Here is a 22612-nt window from a genome sequence, read left to right on the forward strand (position 1 = left end):
TGGTTTGGAGATAGGAGTTAGGTATGAGAACAGGAAGAGAAATGGAGCTGACCCTGTTAACATTCTGGTTATAGTGATGTGCCTAAAGGGAGAAAATGATTTCAGGTGACCACAGTAAACTGTCTAGCTTAATGAAGTTTTATATGTATGATTTAAACAGTTGGAAAGTTAAAGTTCCACAGTGTTCTTTGGCTGTTTAGCGATTGTATGAGTGTTTTAAAGAAGATAACAGCTGCTGTCTTTGGTAACATAAATGAAGGTGGATTTTTAAAAGGTTTTGTATCTTGACCCCTTTCTACAATAATGGAGTAGGTCTGTATTACTCCATATAAATTACAGAATGAAAATAGAGGGGGTATAAGTTTGACTAAACTCCACCTTTTTATAATTTCATTTTTTTTAACTTATATAGAATACATTGATTGTAAATTGATTATAAATTTGATTTTCTCTGAAATTTTTTTGACATGTTTTACTCAGTTACATGAGTACAGGGGATATTTTCAGTCCTATAATCCTTAATTGCAGTCTTTAAAAAAAGAATTCACCCTATTGTTCTACTTGTTGTCTGTTCACAGTAAGTTCATTTCAAGGCTTGTGCCAGTGGGTATTATTGGTGCTTTTTGAAGTCAAGGTGGATTGTCCAGGAAGGTCTTGTTAATGTTATGTTCATCTATAATGGCATAGGGGAAATATATATATTTTTAATATTGTAAACATTTGTACTGAATAACCTTTTTTTCCCCCCCCGCAAGCAAAACTGGTGAACAACGGATGAAGACATGGAATTCAAAGCTCTAATGGACCTTTTTGAAGAGAAGTTGTGGCTTATGTGAAGTTTACATGGGCCTCTTGATGGAAGAAAGCTAATCTGTTTAGTATTTGTGCATTTTACTAAAATGGCAGCTTAAAGTTGTGTATCTGCTATTGTGATGCCAATGCCGGTGTTTTAAGTGGAAAAAAAAAATGACCTTGCTTTGTGCTGTGTACACAAGATTTCTGGAAAAGAAAAACCCTTTTTATGGCTCACACAGCTTAAAAGTAGCTGTCACTCAAACGTGCGCTCACAGTTGAGCTGCTTTTGTTTTATTCTAAATAAATTGTTTCTTTTGAGGAAAATGTTTTTCTGCCTGGAAGTGAATTGACGGCAAACCTTTGACCCCTTTGTTTGCAGCTGAGGGGGTACTTGCTGCTGCTCAGATCTTGTATGTCTTGAGCAAGAAGCAGGGAGACCATCATTTTGACTATCACAGTGTGTCAATTCTGAAGGATCACTAGTGTTACTGTGACCCCCTTTGTTTGCAGTGAAGGGGATCATTTGCTTCTCAGTCCTCAACTTGATGAGGAAATGGTGCTGTTTGCTGGCACGCAAGAAGCCGGGGCAAGCACCGTAAGCCTCACCACAGTGCACAAGTCGGGGGCTTTGCTGGTTTGAAGAGCCGGAGTTGCTGAATTTTAAGTTTTGATTTATTTTGTCCACCCATCACGTTTGGCCTTAGTTTCATTTTTAATTTGAAGAAAAGTTTGAAATTGCTTTATCTTGCACTTAACATTTGCACCAAATTGCCAAAAGAAGGAGAAATGCTCCGCTTGCTTTTTAAATGTTAATGATGATGTTAATAAAGCCTTTCCTGACACACTTGAGGAGCTCCTCCATCTTCAGGGGCTTCTTACCAGAGTTATGCAGTGATGGGTTTAGTTCTGAATGGATGAAGAGTTCCTGAGAGCTAGCGTTTGTAATTAGAACCATTACTTGGTATCTGTGCCTTATTTCACCTGTGGTTCCACATGCCTTGGATGTGCATGCACCGTGACGGTTTCATAGGTACGAACGCACACTCAGGCCCAGTCACTTCGGTTGGTAGTACAGATTGTGAGGAAAAAATGGAGGCATCCTTAAGGAGGAAAAAGTGTTTGCCTTTAGTTCCTGCATTATCCTGTACAGGGGCTCCTGATGTTTGGAAGCTGTTTCCAGTACAGGAGAACAACTCCCCTGTTTGCCGCAGGAGACTTCGGTGCACAGTGACAACGCTGGAATTCAAGAGGAAGCCAGCAGTGCTGCACCATTGGCTTCAGACACCACTGTTGTTTGCCAGTTTTAAACTTAATAGTTGCAGACGAAGACCACCTTGAAATGCAGGCTTGTTGGGCTTGTTTTGAATTTTAACCTCGGATGGAAGAGCCCTAGTGCTGTCTGTCTCCATGCGGGATGATGATTACTTAGGCAACAGGTGATTATCAACAAAGGATGCCACGCTTATACTCTGCAAGGTGGTGTTCCAGTGGCAAACAGCTGTATAAACTCTTATGAACAGGTAAGAGGGTTTTTAGAGGTCAAAAGCATTATGATTTAACAGGGTGAGGGCTTTTAATGTTTGGGGATATATTTCTCTGATTTAGGCACTCTGCTGCTGTTACTAGCTTCCTCCCCTCACCAAAGTGTTACATTAACAAAGTTGTAGACCAGAACTTTTGTTCTTGGTGTTTTGATATTTTTAAGTTTTAAAGTTTATCTTAACATTTGAAAAAATTCTTTTAAATGTGGGAGCCAAAGTGTTAAAATTCTGGTGATGAATTTGGACCTGTAAAAATATGACGTTTTCTCTTAACTGTAGCCTTCACTGTTAATGGTGATTCAGTGGTGCTGGAAGAACTCAACTGGTGTAAAAATGTTGCTTATTACAAACACTGATCTCTAAACCTCCAAGTTAAGAATATTTTAGTATATGTAGCAAGAAAGCGTATTATTGGACTGTGAGTGATAGATAATTTAGCCAAAATGGTTAATTTTTTTCTTTTTCCACAGGGAGATTTAATTATAACATTAGGTAGCTGCAATAAACTTAGGAAAGTGAATGGGCAGTGTTGAGTAAAATCTCTTAACCATTTTCACTGTCCATTTAGTGCTACTAACCTGAGCCCTTCCAGCCCCTTCCTCTGTTATTAATCAAATGTGAGGCTTTGGCAGCTGAACACAAGCACAGCTTTTTAAATGTATAATATAATTTAGGTTTTCTTTGCTGTATTTTAAATGGGATCAAAAATTTTGAAGAGGATTTTTCTGTTTCATTAGATTCTTGTTTTTCATCTCTTTCCAAATGGGGAAAGTGAAGTACAGCAGTTTTCAGGTTCTCAGTATGTTGTTTTCAAGAATTTGTAAAACATCTGCTTATGAATTGACTGCCATTTAAAGCTTTGCTAAATGATCTGTCATGTACATTTCTTTAAGCTGTTTATTCCTGTTGGAAATGTTAATTTCCGGTGTATTTTCTTTCTCTGACTAGTCCATACTGAAAGCTCATTAAGTAGTTTTTCTAATTAGTTTAAAAAAAAAGAAAATCACTGTGGCAATTTGAGGAAAATTTTATTATACTCGAAACATATTTCTACATGTGTGGTATCTTAAGATCTCAGGCTTTATCTCAAGAAGAAAAAATATTGCAGACAGGGCATTTGTTTGGCATTTGTTTATTCTATATGTGATGCAAAATGGAAAGGTACACTTTTAAAATATAAATTTATTTATTTTAATTGGAGGTTAATTACAGTATTGTTTTGTTTTTGCCATACATCAACATGAATCCACCACAGGGTACATTGTTTTTTGAAACCACTCAATGAAATCATATTATTTCTACTTACAGCATGAAGAAAAAAATATTAATTGGGTTGAGTGTTAGATCTAGAGTCCTTGTTTTATAAATTGGAAACTGCCCTCTTGGATTATATCTGTGGTTTCCCAGTGTCTTTTGTAGGATCTTGATTTAGGGTTCTGCTATAAAAGAAATAGTTCCAAGAACATCTCTTGAGTTCATTTTGAAGGATCTAGTTGTATTAAAATTGAAAATGGGGATTACCCTGACTGGTAAAACAGCCTAGATTTTATAACTTGCCACTTCAGTAGCTTAAGTCACATTGTTGTTTATAAGTTGTTTATCTGAGGCAATAAATTTAATACTTATGGTTTGTACAGCGTTTATTATTCTTTTTGCAGTAGGATATATGATTATGGCTTATCTGACCATCACCTCTGTCTCCCATTCCACTTTGCTATTTTTAAGTTTTCCTGGTTAAGAGCCTTTTACTTAAAAACTTGAATTATAACCTAGTTACAAGTTTTAAACAGAGTTGACTAATTTTATAAATTTAAGCAGAATAAACAAAATTTCTTCAAACCTCAGACAAGCTTGTTGCTGAGAAGCAACCAAGATTTTAATCTTGAGGTAAAATTATTTAACATGCTTCTGTTCCCAAATGCTATGTTAATAAGCATTCAGGTAGGATTCCTGTATAAATTAAATTCTGGCTGTATGTTAAGTAAGATTGATCATAGAGAAGAATGTTTCAAATAGTCTCTACTCCTATGATTGGAGAAACTAGATAGAAACAGGGAAATAGTTAAATATTGGGGCAAGTTCATTGTTCAAGACAACCATGGGAGAAATGTCACAGGCCAATATTTGATTAATTGACTTCTTACTGGCAATATGGGTATATGATTGATATGTGAACTTTTAAGCTGGGCTGATCATGAAAGAGTTTAAAAAATAATTTGTTAGAACCTAGAATGGTGGAGGGAGGTTGGAATTGAGATGTCAGTCTATCAAGCGTGATTAATAATAATAGAGCAGCTTGTTGATATATGGGAAAGATTCAGGCTAAGTCTAGAAAACTAGTAATATGGTTGGGTCAGCAACAATAGGGAGTCCTGAAAGGCTGGTTTTAGGCAGGTGGGAAGTGAGGATGGATAGTTAGTTGAGGGATATGGATATAAAGCAGCAGTACTAATAGCAGTCATTTTTATTAGATACTTGAGACCAAGCATTCTGCCAAGTCCTTGACAAACATTGTCTCATCTACTTTTCACCACAGACCATACTCTCACAGTGATACAGCAGGGTTCTAGCCAGGCTTTTGTTCTAGCTAGGGCTTTTGGTCACTGTACTGTCATAATTCACTATTTTCAGGAGACTGGGATGGGATTAAAGCTGCAAACCTGAGAAAATGTTTGGGTGGTGGATTTTATGAAGTTCTTGGGAAACATACAGGCCCTTTCTCCAACCCCAGAAATTGTGGGATTTGTTAGGACCAGCATGCATGGCCCAGGAGTCTTTGTTCTTTACAAGCTCTCCAGGTAATTCTGATGTAGTAGTCTGTTCAGTGGTCGTGGGTTGAGCAGCATTGGTTAGACAGTAAGAGTACTGAAGTGTAAACTTGGGGTAGTGTCATATTAAGGCATGGGAAAAGATGATGATGCCAGAAAATAGTCTCAGGTAGGAGAACCAGAATAGTATTCAGATTGTGAAGCTGAGAGGAGCTTCCAGAAGATAAATTCAGAACTATTGAAAGGACAAGCAGAAGGAAGCAGCAGATGCCATGGAATTGAGCACTTAACATTGTCACAAGTAGTAGTTTTATTGTCATGTAATTATTTCCCCCAGATATTCAGTCTAAGTGTTTAATTTTACCTTATAACTGTCTGTGAAGAAGGGCTGCTGTTTAGTTTATGAAATGCTAAAGAGATACCAGAAAAGTTTTGTGGCTTAGCTAAGGGGTATATTGTCAGGAATTGATTGAGATATCCTTAAGTTTTCCGTTAATCTAAAAAATAATGTGATTGTAGTCTGTCTTAAAATTGAAAGTGATTTTAAGATTGAGTGTGTATGTACACATGTAAGTAATTTCTGTGAATGAACCATTACTTTTGTCTACTAACTTCTAACTAGGTTACTGATAGGCTTGAGTGAGGTACAGTGGACTTATAGGTAAAATTGAGTGTATCTTTGGCTTGTAAATTGTTGAAAGATTTCCCATTTTGAATTATTGTTACTGGGTTTATCTTCAGTTGGTGTAGCTAATTATTTAATACTTCAAATATTCAGGTACTTATTATGCATCAAGCAGTATTCCAGGTCTTGGGATTATATTGGTGAGGTCTTTATTTCTCATGGAGCTTATAACCAAAGAAAGTGAAGTGAAAGTCGCTCAGTCCTGTTAGACTCTTTGTGATCCCATGGACTGTACAGTTCATGGAATTCTCTAGGCCAGAATACTGGAGTGGGTAGCCTTATCCTTCTCCAAGGGATCTTCCCAACCCAGGGATCCAACCCAGGTCTGCCGCATTACAGGCAGATGCTTTACCAGCTGAGCCACAAGGGAAGCCCAAGAATATAGAATATCCCTTCTCCAGCTGATCTTCCTGACCCAGGAATCCAACCGGGGTCTCCTGCGTTGCAGGTGGATTCTTTACCAAGTGAGCTATCAGGGAAGGGAGGTCATAAACTAAGTTGGAGCCTTATTGCCAAGGACCAAGGGTTTCGATTGTGTTCTAAAGCTGAATGCAGAGGTTTTAAGCAAAGGGGTCAAGTGATTTGGTCAAGATTTGGCTACATATCTCAGGAAAGGAACAAATGTCTTTCAGGTTTCTTTCAGTTATTCCCAAGATCTAGAACAGTGCCTGGTATATAGTAGATACTAAACTATTGGAAGAATTAGCTAATTAGCTATACAAATTGAAGACAAAGGCAGTATAAGTAGTTCAAAATGGGAAATCTTTCAACCATTATCACATCAAAGATAATATTTCCTTCAAAGATAGATTAGCATTTCAAATTCTCTGCAAGACTGTGAATATATTCTTGCTTAGAGATAAGCATTGTTCTTTTATTTAAATATTATAATAGAGATTTTATTTCTTCAGTCTCACAATTGTTGGCCATCCTGAGGTCTTCCTCATATAACCTCATTTTCTCAGCATGTCAGTTTTCTTTCTGCTTTCAGCAAGTTGTCATGACAGTTTACACTGTAGTCACATATAATTTCTGCTGTAACTCCAAAAAAGAGGCTAAATGAAAAACCCATACATAACCTTTTATTGCATTAACGTTCAGAGTAGAACTATTATTACAGGTAAAATGAACACTTTGAGGCACATATACATATATATTTTATTTCATGTTTTTAAGGAATTTTAGGAAAATTGTTTCATAAAATTTTTATTTTAGCATATAGAAACTGACTCTCAGTTTTGCCTTGCTCCCAAGATAATTGTATAGTTTATGTATATTCTTTTATAGAGAAACACTTCAATAAACTGCATTCTTTAGAATTCTTTTGTAGCAGAGGTCTCACACCTGGCTATGCATTAAAATCATGTGAGGAATTTTAATACCAGTAGCCAGGAGACTCATCTAGGTCCAGTGGGGTTCTGCCAAGGTGCTAGTGTTAAGTGCTCACCTGATTCTAGTGTGTAGCCAAGGTTGAGAATCACTGCTTGAGAGTCAAATCGTAAACATACTGACCAACACATGCACAATTAGCCTCTTAAAAATTGTTCAGACATCAAAACCAAAAACTTTCAGAGTGAATTTGGATTCAGTGCAGTGTGTATATCGTTTAGCCTTGTAGAATTTCTGCGGTTGAAAGTGCGATCCTCAGACCAGCAGTAATAGCATCACACAGAAGCTTGTTAAGAAATGTAGAACTGGAAGCCCTCACACAAACCTATTGAATGAACTCAGATTCCCCAAGTGATTCCTCTACTGGAAAGTTTGATAGGTACTTACTAATATGTAGATATATAAATGTTTAGGGTAGTAAAAGTTGGTGATTAGCATCTTATCCCTCATGCATAAGATTGTCAGATTTATGCTAAAGTAAAGGACATTTACTTTAAGGGTTAAAAAAATACATATTTTCATTAAGAAAAGTAGGTACAAGTGATCATAGATAGTGAACTCTAGTGACCAGAAAATTACCAGAGGTCTCTGTCACCAAGACATGGAAGGGTTATCTGTTGTCTATCCTAGTTGGTTTGCTTGCTGAGTCACTTCAGTTGTGTCTGACTCGGTGCGACCCTTTGGACTGCCGCCTGACTCTGTCCCTGGGATTCTCCAGGCAAGAATACTGGAGTGGGTTGCCCTGCCCTCCTCCAGGGGATCTTCCTGACCCAGGGATTGAACCCATGTCTCTTGCATTGGCACGTGGGGTTCTTTACCAGTAGTACCACCTGGGAAGCCCATCCTACTTAGTTGGGTCTTGCTTATTTTGTTACATTTAAATATGTTTTTTCTCGCCCTCCCATTCTGTTCTAGTCCACTCTTTTCATTGTAAGATAGAGCATGTTCTTTTTTGATAGATACAGGTGAGAATATTTGAGACTGTACTGATAGGTGCCCCATAATTTAGGAGATTTGGTAGAGATGGATTCAGAGCTTTCTATGGAGAGCATAGATATGGACAGGATTGAGGAGTGGTTCCTGATTGCTTTTGTTGTTTAGTCATCGTACAAAAGTAACTTCATTAAGAAACTGATTTTCCACACATAGCAATAAGAATCTAATTATGTTAAAGCTCACAGCGACAAGTAATAAAGATATATATTGAAGAGAATGGACCAATGTGAATGTTCAGAAAATACTGTGAATTGCATGGTATCAATTTATTACAGAAATGCTTTTTTAATGCCTAAGTTTTTAAGGTAAAAGATTCTAAAGTACATTAACCAAGCAGCCATGTTGATACCGAATGAGAAATTGCAGCCAGATTATTCTCATGTCTCACAGTTTTTCAATTGGCATGTATGTTTTAGAGGGATTTTTCATCAAGCACAGCAATGTCAGCATCTTTAGAAAACTTCTTTAGGGTTCATTTATGATTTATAGATTCGTCCTGAGACATGAGAATTGTTTATTTTACAGTGGACATTTACCTGTATCCTTTATTTCTCCCAACAAATTTTACTTATGAAGTTTACCCTCTGCAGTGTTAAAAATCTTACTGAAAATTCATTCCACAAAAAGGATGAAATTCATCTGAACTTTAAGGTTTGGTGGTTGAAAATACTTTATGTGTGATACATGAGTGTTCTTTAATACATTAGCTTAAAGGTATTGTGAACCTTCAAAGACACCTTTTCTTTTATTTGCTGCTTTTTAAGTGTAGAAGTGTCTGAAGCCCTAATTTAAAAAAAAATTTAACACATGGTGTTAGATCTACCCTCCTCTATTTTCTTTTAATAGCCAAGTTTAAAGGAGGGAGCATTTCAAGTATAGTAATTGGTTAAATGTCTTTTTTTCCTCCTGGGTTTCTTTTTAGGAACTACTGACAATCAAAAACCTATAGCCGACTTTGGGATATGGCTTTATTATTCAGCAACTAAAAGATGAGTTCTAATTGGCAGACTTCTGGCATTGGCACTTGTCCTTCTGTTTCTATAGAAACTGGGTTGGAAGTCAGAGCTGCACAAAGGGAAAGGGTAAGTTTCTTTTAAACTCCATATTTATAAACCCGTATCTTATTAACTGTGGCATGGTATCAGTTTTCACATAAGGATATATACATTCATGAACTAGAACTCAAATATGAATTACTGATTTTTACTTGAGTGGAAACTGACATCAAGTCATTAAATGTAATAGGAGGGTTTAAATATGGATTTAATATTCTCATGACTCTGACTTCACATATCTTGAAGCAATGAACTCAGTATGATAATTCTCACATTTCAGCTATATCTAATTTCGGGGTGATAAAGTTGGTTTTTATCCTCTTAGATCACTTTGTTGTACTTTTCTGGTAAGTGAAAATTGGGGTATAATGCATACAGAGGACATTTTAAAAGTCTGCATGAATTACAAGTCTCTGGGACAAAGTCTGATTCTTTCCATTATAAAGCAGGTACTGTACTACTGACCAGTTTTTTTAGCCTGTCTCTTCTCTTAGCCAAACAGGATGAGATCGTCTGTTGGGCACATACATATGTTCTCATCCAGGCAGACACCCATTAATCGTAGAACCTAAGACACCTGCCACTTGGTGAGTCATCTTATTACTATGGCTTCAGAGGACTGTGCTGCATAGCTGGGGCATTTAGGCTTGAAATGGCTTAATCAAGTGTAGTAAAGTTCTCTGTTCTAGAGGTTGGTATATGTAAATAATTTATACTGAATTCTGACTAGCTTTGAGATATTGAAGGAAGGTTATGTTAGCTCTAACTCTTTAAAACTTATCTGTCATTTCCTTGGTCCTGAAATACTACTCTTAAAGGATAGATTTCTCTTTTCCTTGCTAAAAGAATGTTTATGTGTTGACACCAACCAAAGAAAGGGACATCTTGGCTTTATTTTGGCCCAGTTAGTCAGTTTTGTAAAAATAGTGTAAAAGTGAAAATTGGAATTTTTTGGGGTGTGTGTGTTTGTTTATGTCGTGTCTGACTGTTGCGACCCATGGACTATAGCCTGCCAGCCTTCTCTGTCCATGGCATTCTCCAAGCAAGAATACTGGGGTGGCTTGCCATTCACTTCTCTAGGAGATCTTCCCAACCTAGGGATTGAACCCAGGTCTCCTGCATTGCAGGCAGACGCTTTACCATCTGAGCCACCAGGAAAGTTAATTCAGTTTTTGAAATTTCACTTCACAAGTCATTGATCAGTTAATGCCTGAAAGTGGATTTTCATTAAAAAGTGTATGCCTCTATTCCTTAAGTGTTGCTGTGTATCCTATTTGTTTCTCTTTGCTTACTAGCCCTTGAATGATATAAAAGAAATTGAATTTGTGATTCTTGGTAAATGTGGCTTGAAGTATCCAGACATCCACGTGTGTTATTACTCCTTGGTAAGAGTGGCCAACTTGTCCTAGTTTTAAAACTGATAGTCCTACGTCCCAGGAACTCCCTGATTTCCAGGCAAGCCAGACAGTTGGCTCTGTCTGGAGCCCCGTCTTATCCTCTGCATCTCTGAAACAGCCTCACTAGGTTGTTACTGATGATTGTTTTGGATAAAAGTAGATTTTTATGATGTGTTAGTCAGAATGTACAAGACAGTAAGTTCTTTTTAGGAAATGATTGTTTTTATTTGTCTCAGTGATCCTAGGTAAACAATGCCAGCTTCCCTCTCATAGAAATAAAACATGAATTTTAATCTGATTTATTTAAAAGATGATTCCAAGGCCTTTTTTTGTTTTTCATTTGTTTGTACATATGAAGACTATGGGTAATAAACATGAGACATTTAGGTAGATGCTTGTGGTGCATGAGTAGCCAAATGAGGCAAATATATGGACATGAAGCCTCATACAAGCTTTTTCTGTCTTAAGCGAATCACTCAAGGTTTTTAAAAAGTATTGGGATTTGGTTTTAAATTTAGGTCCTCAGGTTTGGAGTCTGTTTCTTTTAAAAATTACATCTAAATTCAAATATTAATACACTGCTTTTTTTTTTCCTCCTCATGGAAAAAGCTACTTTTACAATTAGGCAAGTTTATGTACTAAGGAGCTGAGTTTTTGCAGATAAACAGATAGCATCACATATGTTAATGTCCCTAGATTATTTGAAAAATACCACAGATTATTTCAGTCCATTTAAATATAATTGTTTCTTTTATTAAGTTTTAAACTCATCATCAAAGAAGAAAAGCCAGGGGCTATGATCTAATCAACATTGTTAATTAGTATTCACAATTGGCTCCCTTAGGATTAGCTTTGTAACTTTAGACAAATAACTTGGTCTTAATTTGCTTTCGTTCCTTAGGTGTAAGATAGGAATATTAATAATTATCCATCTTCCTCACAGGATTGACATGATGCTGATGAAGTAATAGGTGGGAAAGAACGTTTAAAACTTAAAAGTACTATAAGGTAGAGTTTTAGTACCAGAAACAGTATTTCATGAACAGCGTATATAGACAATTCCTTTTACATTAATGGTATGGCATTTCTTAGAGTTAGAACCGCTGGAAACGGTTATCTTAATAGTTTTAAATAATTCAGTAAGTGTAAAGAAAGTATTGAAATTTTGTGTTGAAAAGTTCCAACTGAACTTTTACATTCAGATTATCATGGCTCTACTAATAAATATATATGTATTTATAGGTAATTCTTAAACTTTATAAACATTTCAACTAAAATTTTGTATTAAGAAATTATAAGTGGCCCATACTTAAGCATTACCTTCTTTGGTCAGGGTTGGTGAATATTGGAAGATTTTAATAACTACATTATTAATTTAAAATTAATAATTATATTATTTTTTAATAACTACATTTTTCCTGTATTATAACAGGTGTTTTGTGGCTTTGTTTTGATTCTTAGATATTTTCCTCTTTTTCATTTCAACCTAGATATTAAAATGATGCCAATTTGAGTTAGAACAAATTTATTACAAGATAACTGCTTGCAATTAAATTAACTCCATAATCTTGTATACTGCCAAGAAGCCAAGATTGTCTAAAGGAAAGTGTAGGGTTTTCTGTTAGTTTGTGTTTGAGTTAGGACTCTACATACTGGGTGTTTAATTTCTTTGACCTTAGTTTTATTTATTTGTAAAATGGTCATCATAGTATTTTCTTCTAAGGGTTCTGAAGATTAAATATAAAATATATCTGCCTCAGTGACTGGTATGTATTAGATGTTGATATAAGGTTATTCACCAGCCTACTTCTGCAAACACATGCGAAGTCTATTGTTTGTTTCCTCTTTGTCCCATGGGATATCTTTTTTTTTTCTTTTGGCTGCACCCCATAGCATGTGGGATCTTAGTTCCCAGATCAGAGATCAAATCTGTGCCTCCTGCATTGGAAGGCAGAGTTGTAACCACTGGACCACCAGGGACCCTACACCCAACCCCCCTCCCACTTGGGATATCTTGAGAAAGGTGTACTCTTTTGCTTTTCTTGAAACCCTATGTGTGTCTGAGATAATATTTCTAGATTATGGTTACTTAAAAATGTATTGACATCTTATAATATTGTTGTGTTCAAGGGCAGAAGTAAATAGGAACATTTTAAGTTAATTGTTAGTACAATGAGTACATTAGTTATGAAGTCTTTAGCTTTCTGTGGTCTGGGGATTCACCCTTTCTTGATCCACACCACCCAGATTTAGAGGGGCCTATTACCACTGAGTAGGATGAAGAACTACTCAGTTGTGTTTGAGTCATGAAGCCTGGGTAAATCAGAATTCAACTTGGAGTTCGTTAGTTGGTTCTACTTTTACTGTTTTGTTATGTTTTTTGTTTTTGGCTGCACAGTGTACAGGATCTCAGTTAGCCCAGAATCCTAACCACTAGTTCACCAGGGAACTCTGTTTAGTTGGTTCTACTTACAATGTATAGTTTGCTTTCATTGGAGAAAAGAATCTAGTTGTCCTAGGTAGTCAGTCTTTTAGAGAACTATTTTTGCTCAAAAGGGAATCTGGGGCGGATTAGAGTGGTTCCTAGTAAGTCACTGATTTTTTAAATCTTGTGTTTCGATGTAGAAAGAAGAAAGGAAATTGGTGGCTACTCTTTCTGAAGAGTTTTTTGCTTGGTACAAATATATTTTCATTTAATCCTCATAGTGAGGTAGGTTGGTGGTATCCTCATATTACAGAGGAGGAAATTGGGACTCAAGAGCAGTTGAGTCCCAGTTTTCATGAAGAGCAGTTGAGTCCCTAATTTTCATGAAGTTGCATAGTAACAAGTAGCAGAGCTTGGATTTATTATTATTCCTGTTTGTGTGAGGGGGTACTGTTTCTGACTATTTATATTGTCTTACATCTAAAATGTAAAAAGAATATTAGACATTAACATCTATGTGTAAAACCTGTACATTTCAAACATGACCAACTACAGTTTTTAAGATAACCTAGACTTGAACTCAGATAAATTTGGTTCCAAAATTGGTGCTGGGCCTGTTAATCTTGCAGACTGATGCCGAAGATTGACATATCGGCTCATACAGTGCTCTGTTAAAAGTCATTTGAGATTCCAGAGGAGAGAATGATTTCATGCTGCGAGAGGTTTTCCAGAAGCCTTTGGTGAGTCAGATTGTGAAGGATAAGCGAGACTGTCTGGTGGACAATGGCAAGCCATTGGGGTTGCAACTGGTGGCACAAAAGTACATATAGAGAGTGGGAGAGTGCCACATTTTGGAGCTAAAACCAGGCTTTCATTTTGGATTTTTCTCTGTAGGGAATTAATATACTTTAAAGCAGAGAGGAACGGAAAGATGGAATAATGATAGTAATAACAGAAGCTGAAGGAGATTCTAGAGAGACTGGTATTGCAGAGAACACTAGGATGGTTTTTAAGAAAACATCTTAGTTTGTCTACCATTAAGAGCCACCTATTCAACTTTCATATAAAACTTGTTCTAAAGTTGTGTCTACATAGTGAGCTTGATCATTTCAGATAATTAAATATAGTGAAAAAGTAACATTGGATGGATAGAAATAGTATTCAGAGACAATCTTGAAATAAAGTTTTCTTGTTTGGGTTTTTAGCAGTTCTTATTTATGTCTTATTGCACAGCAAAACATGTTTATTATAGAAAATTTAAGAAACAAAATAATGAAAAGAAAACAAAGATTATCTCTAGTTAAGAAGCAAACTGTTAAGTTGCTATTACTCTTTTCTTACCACCAGTTAGACGTTTTTCAGAATGCTAAAGCAAAAAAGGAATCTTAAAAAACTACGTGATTCACCTTCTCATTCTATAAATGAGGGTACTTCTCTTCTGTTCTTTTTCTTCCAGTGACTTTTAGTTTAGATTTTCTTTTAGGCTCTCACTTGACTGCAGTCTTCTCTCTTTGTCGTCACACTGTTTTTCCATCTTTCAGCCAATGGTACGAAGAAAAGGGAAACTGAAGAGAGGAGATAGCATGCTCCCGAGAAGTAGTAGGAGCCGGTGTATGTCTGGGTGTAATCATATAACCAGCCTATAAGGAAGGAAGGATTTCTATTAATGATGTGAACCGTGCCATTAGTAGTTCTCAGCCGTGAACCATTGAAGGAAGGAGCCTACTGTAATTTGTCTGTATTGTGACCCGTTAGAAAGTTAGTCAAGCTGCTTACCTGTCTTATTTTCTGTTGAAGCTGAATCAGTTCCATCTGAGTTAGTGGTTTAAACCTTGGCAAAAAAGTAATTGTGGACCCAGAGCCCATCTCCAGTGTTATAATGAAAGTTGGAGAAATTGGGAACACACACCATTTCATTTTACAATTATTCTTACAAAGAAAAAAAAAAACAAATATTTTCCAAGGGAAAAAGTGACAACTGATTATTATCTTTTTTTCTTCACTGAACAAACATTTGAGTTCTATGTTCCCAGCAATGTGCTAGGTGTTGATACCATAATGAGCCAAACTAGACATGGCCCCTGCACTCATAGTTTAGTGGGGCTTTAGGTATTACACCTGTAATAAGGGCTATGCAGGGATGGTTCAGGTGAGAACAAGTGAAAAGGAACTGACTTGGCCAAATGGGTTAAACAATGACAGTATTTCTCCCTGAAATCAAAGTGTTCTTTTAAAACAAGAATTGAAGGGTTCTCAGAATCATTTGGTTGATGGCACATACTTGAATCACCCTGGTAGCTCAGATGATAAAGAATCCACCTGCAATGCAGGAGACCCAGGTTTGATCCTTGGGTTAGGAAGATCTGGAGAAGGGCATGGCAACCCACTCCAGTATTCTTGCCAGGAGGATTCCCTGGACAGAGAGGCCTGGCAGGCTACAATCCATTGGATCACAAAGAGTCAGAAACAACTGAGCGAAAAAGACTTTCACACACTAGAACTTTAAGTGAAATGCCTTTTTTTTTTTTTTTTTTAAAGTGAATTTGGGGGCAAGGAATGTTAGTACAAGGCACCAATATTTATACATTATTGCAAAAGTCATTCCTATGAAAAAGGCATAAGTCTCAAAATTATTATGAAAGGGCTTCCCAGGTGGTGCTAGTGGTAAAGTACCTGCCTGCCAATGCTAGAGACACAAGAGATGCAGGTTCAATCCCTGAGGATCAGGAAGATCCCCTGGAGAAGAAAATGGCAACACATTCCAGTATTCTTGCCTGGAGAATCCCATGGACAGAGGATCCTGGTGGGCTACAGTCCATAGGGCCGCAAAGAGTCGGACATGACTGAAGTGACTTAACACATTGTTAGGAAAATAATTTTGACCTCAGATTCCCTAAAAAGAGCTTAGGACCTCTAGGGTTTCACAATCTTTTCTAGATTATTGTATGCATATTATGTTTGTAGATGCAAACTTATAATAATATGAGTTTTATAAGTATTTATATTTAAAATCCTAAAAAAACCTTAAGGCTATTCTGATCATTTATTCAAAAAATTTTGGTACCGTATGCAAGCACAGTTCTGGGTACTAAGACTATATCTGGATAAAAATGGATGAAAATATCTGCCTGCATGGAGCTGACGTCATGTCTTTTGATTTTCACTTATATCTTGGAACGTGATTTCTCACTGGCTGGGTCTGATTAAAATAAAATTTTTATCTGATTGTGTATTTCTTTATCTCCTATCCTGTCCTCTGTTCTCTTAGTTGGCTCTGATAAATACTTTTAATTTTTGTTTCTTTGCATTATTAGCTTTTTGTTTCCTTTTCTAATTGTAATGAATAAATGGGATGTTTTATGTAAATTCAGCTAACTTTAAGTTGCTTCTACTTACTAACTCCTTGCTTGATCAGTGACCTCAATTAAATGTTTCTTGGAGATAAGCATAATAGTGAAACCTACTCACATGTTTTTGTATTATGTTGATTGACCTTTAGATATCTAAGAAACAGGTGACCATTCTAATTAACTTTTCTAGCAATGCCTATAAAGGAGAAGCTAGATATCAGCAGCACCCCCTTTTATCCTTTGTCACCCCTCCCTTAGTCCTTCAGAGTGTATATACATAGCAGGGGTATTAGAAGTTATACTCTGGGAAAAGACTAGAAGTTCTTGGACAAGGAGGTAGCTAGTGCTGCTGAAGGGTCAGGAGGATAAAGCTAAAAATAGTGAAAATGAGTTGTTTTATAAATCCTAGAGGGACTTAAACAGTTTGAGAGAAAACTGCTTATAAAGCCATTCATTTCACACACATTTAAAGTCAGAATCTTGTTTCTGAAACATTAAAGATTAAGATATATTTAGTATATTTTCTTAGCAGGGCAGGGAATTATTTAGCATCCTATAGAACTCCTTCCATGCAAAAGTTTTATTTCCATGCAAAGATTGTTTTTTTTTTTTTTTTAATTACTACTTTTTTGCTGTATTATGTGGCTTACAGGATCTTAGCTCCCCAACGAAGGATTGAACCCAGGTCCCTGGCAGTGAGAGCATCAAGTCCTAACCACTGGACTGCCTGGGAATTTCCAGTGCAAAGTTTAATGAAACAGTTTGTTTTAAATCTATTTCTCCTGTTCATGCTTGAGAATTGAGAGATTTGCATATTTTGAAATTATTTCTCTAAGATCTAATTGCCATTCAGTAGGATATTAATGTACAGTTGAGTAGTTTTATGATGCTGTTTATAATAGCAAATAGGTGAAAAGTGAGATAGACGACTAAATTGTATTATTATTAATTAGTTGTCCTGTGAAAGTATTAGCTTCATAATCAAGGTAAATGTGGGGCTTCCCTGGTGACTCAGGTTAAAAGTCTGCCTGCCAACACGGGAGACGTGGGTTTGATCCCCTGGAAAAGGAAATGGCAACCCACTTCAGTATTCTTGCCTGGGTGATTCCATGGACAGGAGGACCTGAGGGGCTATCATCCATGGGTTTGCAGAGTCAGACGCGAGTTAGGGACTAAACAACAACTAGCTAAGTTAAATTTATAGCTTCATTGTTCTAACCAAACGTCTCTCTTGTTGGAATAATTAGCTTTTCCCCACCACTGAAAGTAAAAAAAGACTCTATAGGGAATTCCCTGGTGGTTCAGTTGGATTCCATGCTTCCCCTATAGAGTGCAAGGGAAATAAGATCTTGCATGCTGCCAGGCACAGTCAAAAACGAACAAACAAAAAGATGGTATATTTGGTTTGATTTTATTAGATCTTTGTACTTTTTTAATAATAGCATGAAGTAGCTGTATACAGATGTACTTTCAGCCCTAATGAGTTTCAGGGTTACTGTTGGTCGTTTGGAAACCACTGCATTCTAATCATTTTTAAAAGGAAATACACACATAAATTGACATTTAAGACTGGGTTTCTCTTTGGTCATAGCAAAAGCATTGTGAATGGCAGAGAATACCAGCTACAGTCTAGGAAAGCATGCATGGATCTGAGCCTCTACTCCACACTAGGGAATACTGTATGTAGTCAACATTCTGAGGAGTACTGGCTGCTGGTGCAGATTTCCTAAGCTGAAGTGCCCTCTAAGCATTTCCTTAATGTCTCCAGACTACCTGTGCCAGATACACTTAAGATGCATGTTAATTGTGCAAATTCATTGGCTCCTAAGCATCTTCCTCCTAGGCGGCACCCATTTGATTCTTACGTACAATGAAGTTGGGGTCCAAATCCTTATAACTGTGTAACCTTTGTTCTGGACAGAAATGTCAAATAATGTTTCCTGTGATAATTTAAAACAACTGGGGAGATAGGACTCAGCTTCCTTAAACAGTTTTGAAAACCAGTTTTCTTATAGGCAAAAAGGATTAGAATCTTTCAAGATTGGTGTTTAATATAGTATTCTAAATTCATTTTTTAAAATGTCATCATTTTAAAACTACTCTATCATTTTATGGGTTAAACCATACATGTTTAAAAATGACTGACATCTTGCCTAAAAAGTATTCATGTCTATGATAGCTCAGAAGGTGATTTTTAGCTGGGTTTATAAATCCTTTACAGTAGGATTACTACTGTAAGTTTATTATTGGTCATTTTGTTAAGATTTAAAATACTCCTAAAAGGCCCTTAATTCCAAAGTTCCTTGATAGTAGTTCAAACTAGTTGAGAATTCTGTAAGTGATTTGCTGTTGTTGAACTAGAGCTCCTAGCTAGCTATTGGGCTGTAGCATAGTGCTAGACTTCTGAGGTACAGAGGTAATGATCTTTTCACATTCCTGGGGGCCTGGCTATTAGCAGCCTTGTCTTTTTACTTGGGGTGTGCTGTACAAATATTTCCTATATGTGCCATGAGGGGAGAAAGTCTTGGGAAACATGGTTTAGCAGATATAAACCTCAGTGTCTTTTAAGATAGGAACTCCCTAAAGACCCTGTGATGGAAGTTTGCTGGAAGATTTACTGGTAGTGCTTTAATTATTGGTTCTGTGTTATAAATTTTATTAAGAGGATTTTGGTCTGTGTTAGGATGTTGAAACTTGATTTCTTGGCCTTGCAAGGGAAGGACTACCTCCTCTTTTTTTTAAACCACAGTAGAGAGCTGTTTGGAATTTGTTTTTGATGTTTTTATAGGGATTCATTAATCTTAGGGATACTGAATCAAAATTCTGTGAGGTTTGTTGTTTATGGGGAAAATAACCACTGGATAAATAAATGATTTAAATCATAAATCAAAATAAATGATTTGTTTTCTTTTGCCTCTTCAGAGTATAATATATTCTTCAGGATTTAAGGGATAAGGAGCTTTGTTCTGCCTTCTTACTTGTCCCCCATACCCTTAATATCCAAAAGGGATTTATAGCAGACCAAAAGGTTGTTTGTGTATTTGTTTTCCAAATAAAATTTTAGGCCATAGAGAAATTTTCAACTAATAGGCTAAGATGACTGGTAAAACTGTAGAGCGCATGGTTGATAAAAGTTTGAGTGAGGACTGGGTGGAATATTTGTTTAACATTGTATCTGAAATAAGGATGGAATAGAGGTAGGAAATGATCTCATTTCATGAAGAGATGCACTTTTTTGCATTAATAGAGAGACAGGCTTAGATGGATGAATTTCCATTTTAGTCATTGTCTTCTCTTGTAAAACACAGATAAAATGTTGATGCAAAATTAACCAGTTTTGCTCCATGGTATTTCTGATGAATTGTGAGGCTGAAAAATGATAGCAAGAGGGAAAGAAACATTCTAGACGAAGTCCTAGTGTTAAGTCCTGGCTATGATTTATGAAACAAACAAAAATAAATGAACAAACAAACATGTAAATGCAGAGATCAGAGTAGTGGTTATCATAGGCAAAGGGGCAGAGGGGAGGGCTAAATGGATAAGAGAGATCTCGACTGTATGGATGGAAAATAAAGTTTTGGTGGTGAAAACAAAAAAGTTATCTATGACATTTTAAGTGAGTTTTCAGACATTATTGATTCAAATATAAAAATATATTTTAGCTTAATATATGCATTTATCATTTGGGAAATGGAGGGGTAGGTGGAAGAAGGGAACTATACTCAATTTGTCTTATAGGCAGCTAATATGGGCCATTGGTGTTTTTATTTTTAAATGAAACTGAACAGTCCAAAGCATTTTGAGCTCATATGTCAAATCCCTAGGGTACAAGATTAGGAATTTCACATAAGTAATGTATATCTGTCTTGTACTGATATATTGCCCAAAGCACTATTTTTGTACTTATATTGCTAACAGAGGTCTATTGGAAATGTATATTCTGTTTTAAAAATATTAATATTTTTTATTTTTTCACAATCTTTCAAGCTTCCATCTTGGTGTTAGTGTATAGTTCTGGATGGCATCTACCAGCAAAAAAACAGAATTTGGGTTTGGATGAACAGTGACGTTTGACCTACACTTGGGTCAGCTGACCCATTCTGAAGCAGGTCATGTTGTTAACTAAAATTGAATTTGTTGCTCAGTGGTGACAAGAATAAGGAGGGCTGTGAGGTGGAGTGGGCAGAGTGATCCCTTGTGGGGAGTGTGTGTGTGTGTGTGTGTGTGTGTGTGTGTGTGTGTGTGTGTGTGTGTGAGGGGATTAATTTTAGAACTACTAATTTATTTCAATCCCTGTCAGTTTTAGTCAAGATCTGATAAAGAATTTTGTTGCTACTGTAGTTCTTAACAATTATGTGTTACAAAAAGTGTATATATAATTTTCTTACTTCTTTAAACATTCTTTTTTCTTAAAACATTTTTTTTAAGAAAATAGGTTCCTTGGGTGTCCTCTGCTTTCCCCCCCTTCCCCCTTTCCTTGAGTTATTAAAATATGCTGTATAGGACTAACTTGTTTTTCTTTTTCATTTCCATACAGGAAGGAGAAAATTATTGTTCATGTACCATTTTTAACTAGTCTTTTGACTGAGGATTATTGTGAAACATTTTACTCTTTGCTCGATTGCTCACTTGTAATACCTGTAATTTTTATAGGAATTTCAACTTTTCTAATTTGATAGTAACAAATCTAGGTAAGTATAAAATGAGGATCTTATACAGTTCAGAAGATCTGAGTTTGGTTTAGAAAAATATTTTGTAGCCAGTAAGCCTTTCAATTTAGTTAAAGCTAAAGACAATAATATAACTGTCCATACCAGTTGAGAGATAAATGGATCTGCAAATCACTATTTCTGATGTTCTTAAGTAGTTGCTGCTGGAAGTTAGGGACAAATATAACAGCCTTTGTAAAATCCTCTTTGTCATTTCACAGAACAGTGACTTACAGGAGCAAGGACTATCCTGAAATCTCCCTTCAACAGGATGCCTAGCACAACTTTGTAGTCAATGAGAGATCATGATACAGAGAAGGAAACTTAACTGAATTATATATCAATTATCATAATCTTGTTTAAGATACTCTGAGCAACTCCCAGACTAAAAATCTATACTTAAGCTTTTAGCAACAGCCTTATCACTTCCTTTAACTTTTTTTGTAGAACTTATAAAATTTATGATTGCCTACATAGTATTCTGAAAGTTAGCAGGTAAAAATTCTACCATGAGCTCTGTCTTTATCCTTAGATATGGTGCTAGGATATTGTGGATATTGGGTAACAAAAGGCTTGTAACTTTTCTTTTGACTCACAATAAGAAATGTATTTATATCACATATATATATTTTCTATTACATAGGTGTGTGTGCTTGTGAAATAAATTTCACAATAAAGTGATGCACTCTGTTTTCTGATCTGCTCTGTGGTCCTTTTTTATTTAAAAAAAATTTTTTTTTAAAGACCAACAAATTAGTTTTGAAACCTACATGTACATCTATAGCTTTTTCCTTGTAAGTAATACTCCTCACAAAGCTTGTGTTGTCTTCCCAAACATTGAACTGTTAAACATTTTAAATGTATACAAAAATGTGTATCTCTAAACATGTAGCTTTATTACTTGCCATTATCATTTGAATAATATGTTCTGTGCCCTGGTATTTGTTACCTCCGATATTTTTGGCTTAACAGAACTTAGAAAGTTCCAAAGTGTCTTTGGCACAGTGAGCGAAGAAGGGTTAAGATTGAAAAAATTCATCAGCCAACTGTATTTGAACTCTATTTTCCTCTATTTCACTGACCTGGATACAAGACATAGAGTAACTCTTCTTGGAGCCTCTAGTGTTTCGTCTTTTTTTTTTTTACCACTCCCTGTTATATAATAATTCTGTGCTATAAAATTCTCGCCTATTGGCCAAGTTTGACCTCATGGAAAGAGGTGTGTTCATAAATTCAAATCAGGACTTAGTTGTATATTTGTGTACATTTTTTCTTTAGATAGATATACTGAAATTTAACCTCAGATTAGTGGTACATTTTTTTTTACCTTCAGTAATAATTTCTTAAGTTTTTATATTTTTTCTTTTGATATTTGCTTTTCTCGGTCTCAAGTTTATAGAAGTGCAAATCTTATGTCATTATAAAACATATTAAAAAAATGTGGAGCAAGATCCCACTCCTTTTCTGTCTTACTTCAGGACTGAGGGAAGCAAAAGTAATTT

At 36.0% G+C, this 22612-nt stretch overlaps 2 protein-coding genes across 7 annotated transcripts in view; one reads left to right on the forward strand and one right to left on the reverse strand.

Annotated features, from left to right (window-relative positions):
- RBM15 (RNA binding motif protein 15) overlaps window positions 1-21808 on the forward strand; it is a 28847-nt gene extending 7039 nt beyond the window's left edge. Inside the window, exons 2-4 of one of the 3 annotated variants that reach the window (XR_009597088.1) lie at window positions 756-2315; window positions 9097-9256; window positions 9724-21808. Coding sequence is in view for 1 of the 3 variants with exons in the window: in XM_027972905.3 (XP_027828706.1) it covers window positions 756-778 (23 nt within the window). In the remaining 2 variants the exon portion in view is untranslated. Of the gene's footprint in view, window positions 1-755 lie in introns of all 3 variants that reach the window. The other 2 variants (XR_009597087.1, XM_027972905.3) reach the window with 2 other exon arrangements.
- Window positions 11358-22612, reverse strand: part of SLC16A4 (solute carrier family 16 member 4) — a 33149-nt gene continuing 21894 nt past the window's right edge. For all 4 annotated transcript variants that reach the window (XM_042252144.2, XM_004002305.6, XM_042252148.2 and 1 more), the window contains one exon: window positions 11358-14691. In XM_042252144.2, the coding sequence (XP_042108078.1) occupies window positions 14531-14691 (161 nt within the window). In that variant the 3' untranslated portion in view covers window positions 11358-14530. The remainder of the gene's footprint in view (window positions 14692-22612) is intronic.

This window comes from Ovis aries, chromosome 1 (genome assembly GCF_016772045.2).
Source record: "Ovis aries strain OAR_USU_Benz2616 breed Rambouillet chromosome 1, ARS-UI_Ramb_v3.0, whole genome shotgun sequence".
Lineage (NCBI taxonomy): Eukaryota > Metazoa > Chordata > Mammalia > Artiodactyla > Bovidae > Ovis > Ovis aries.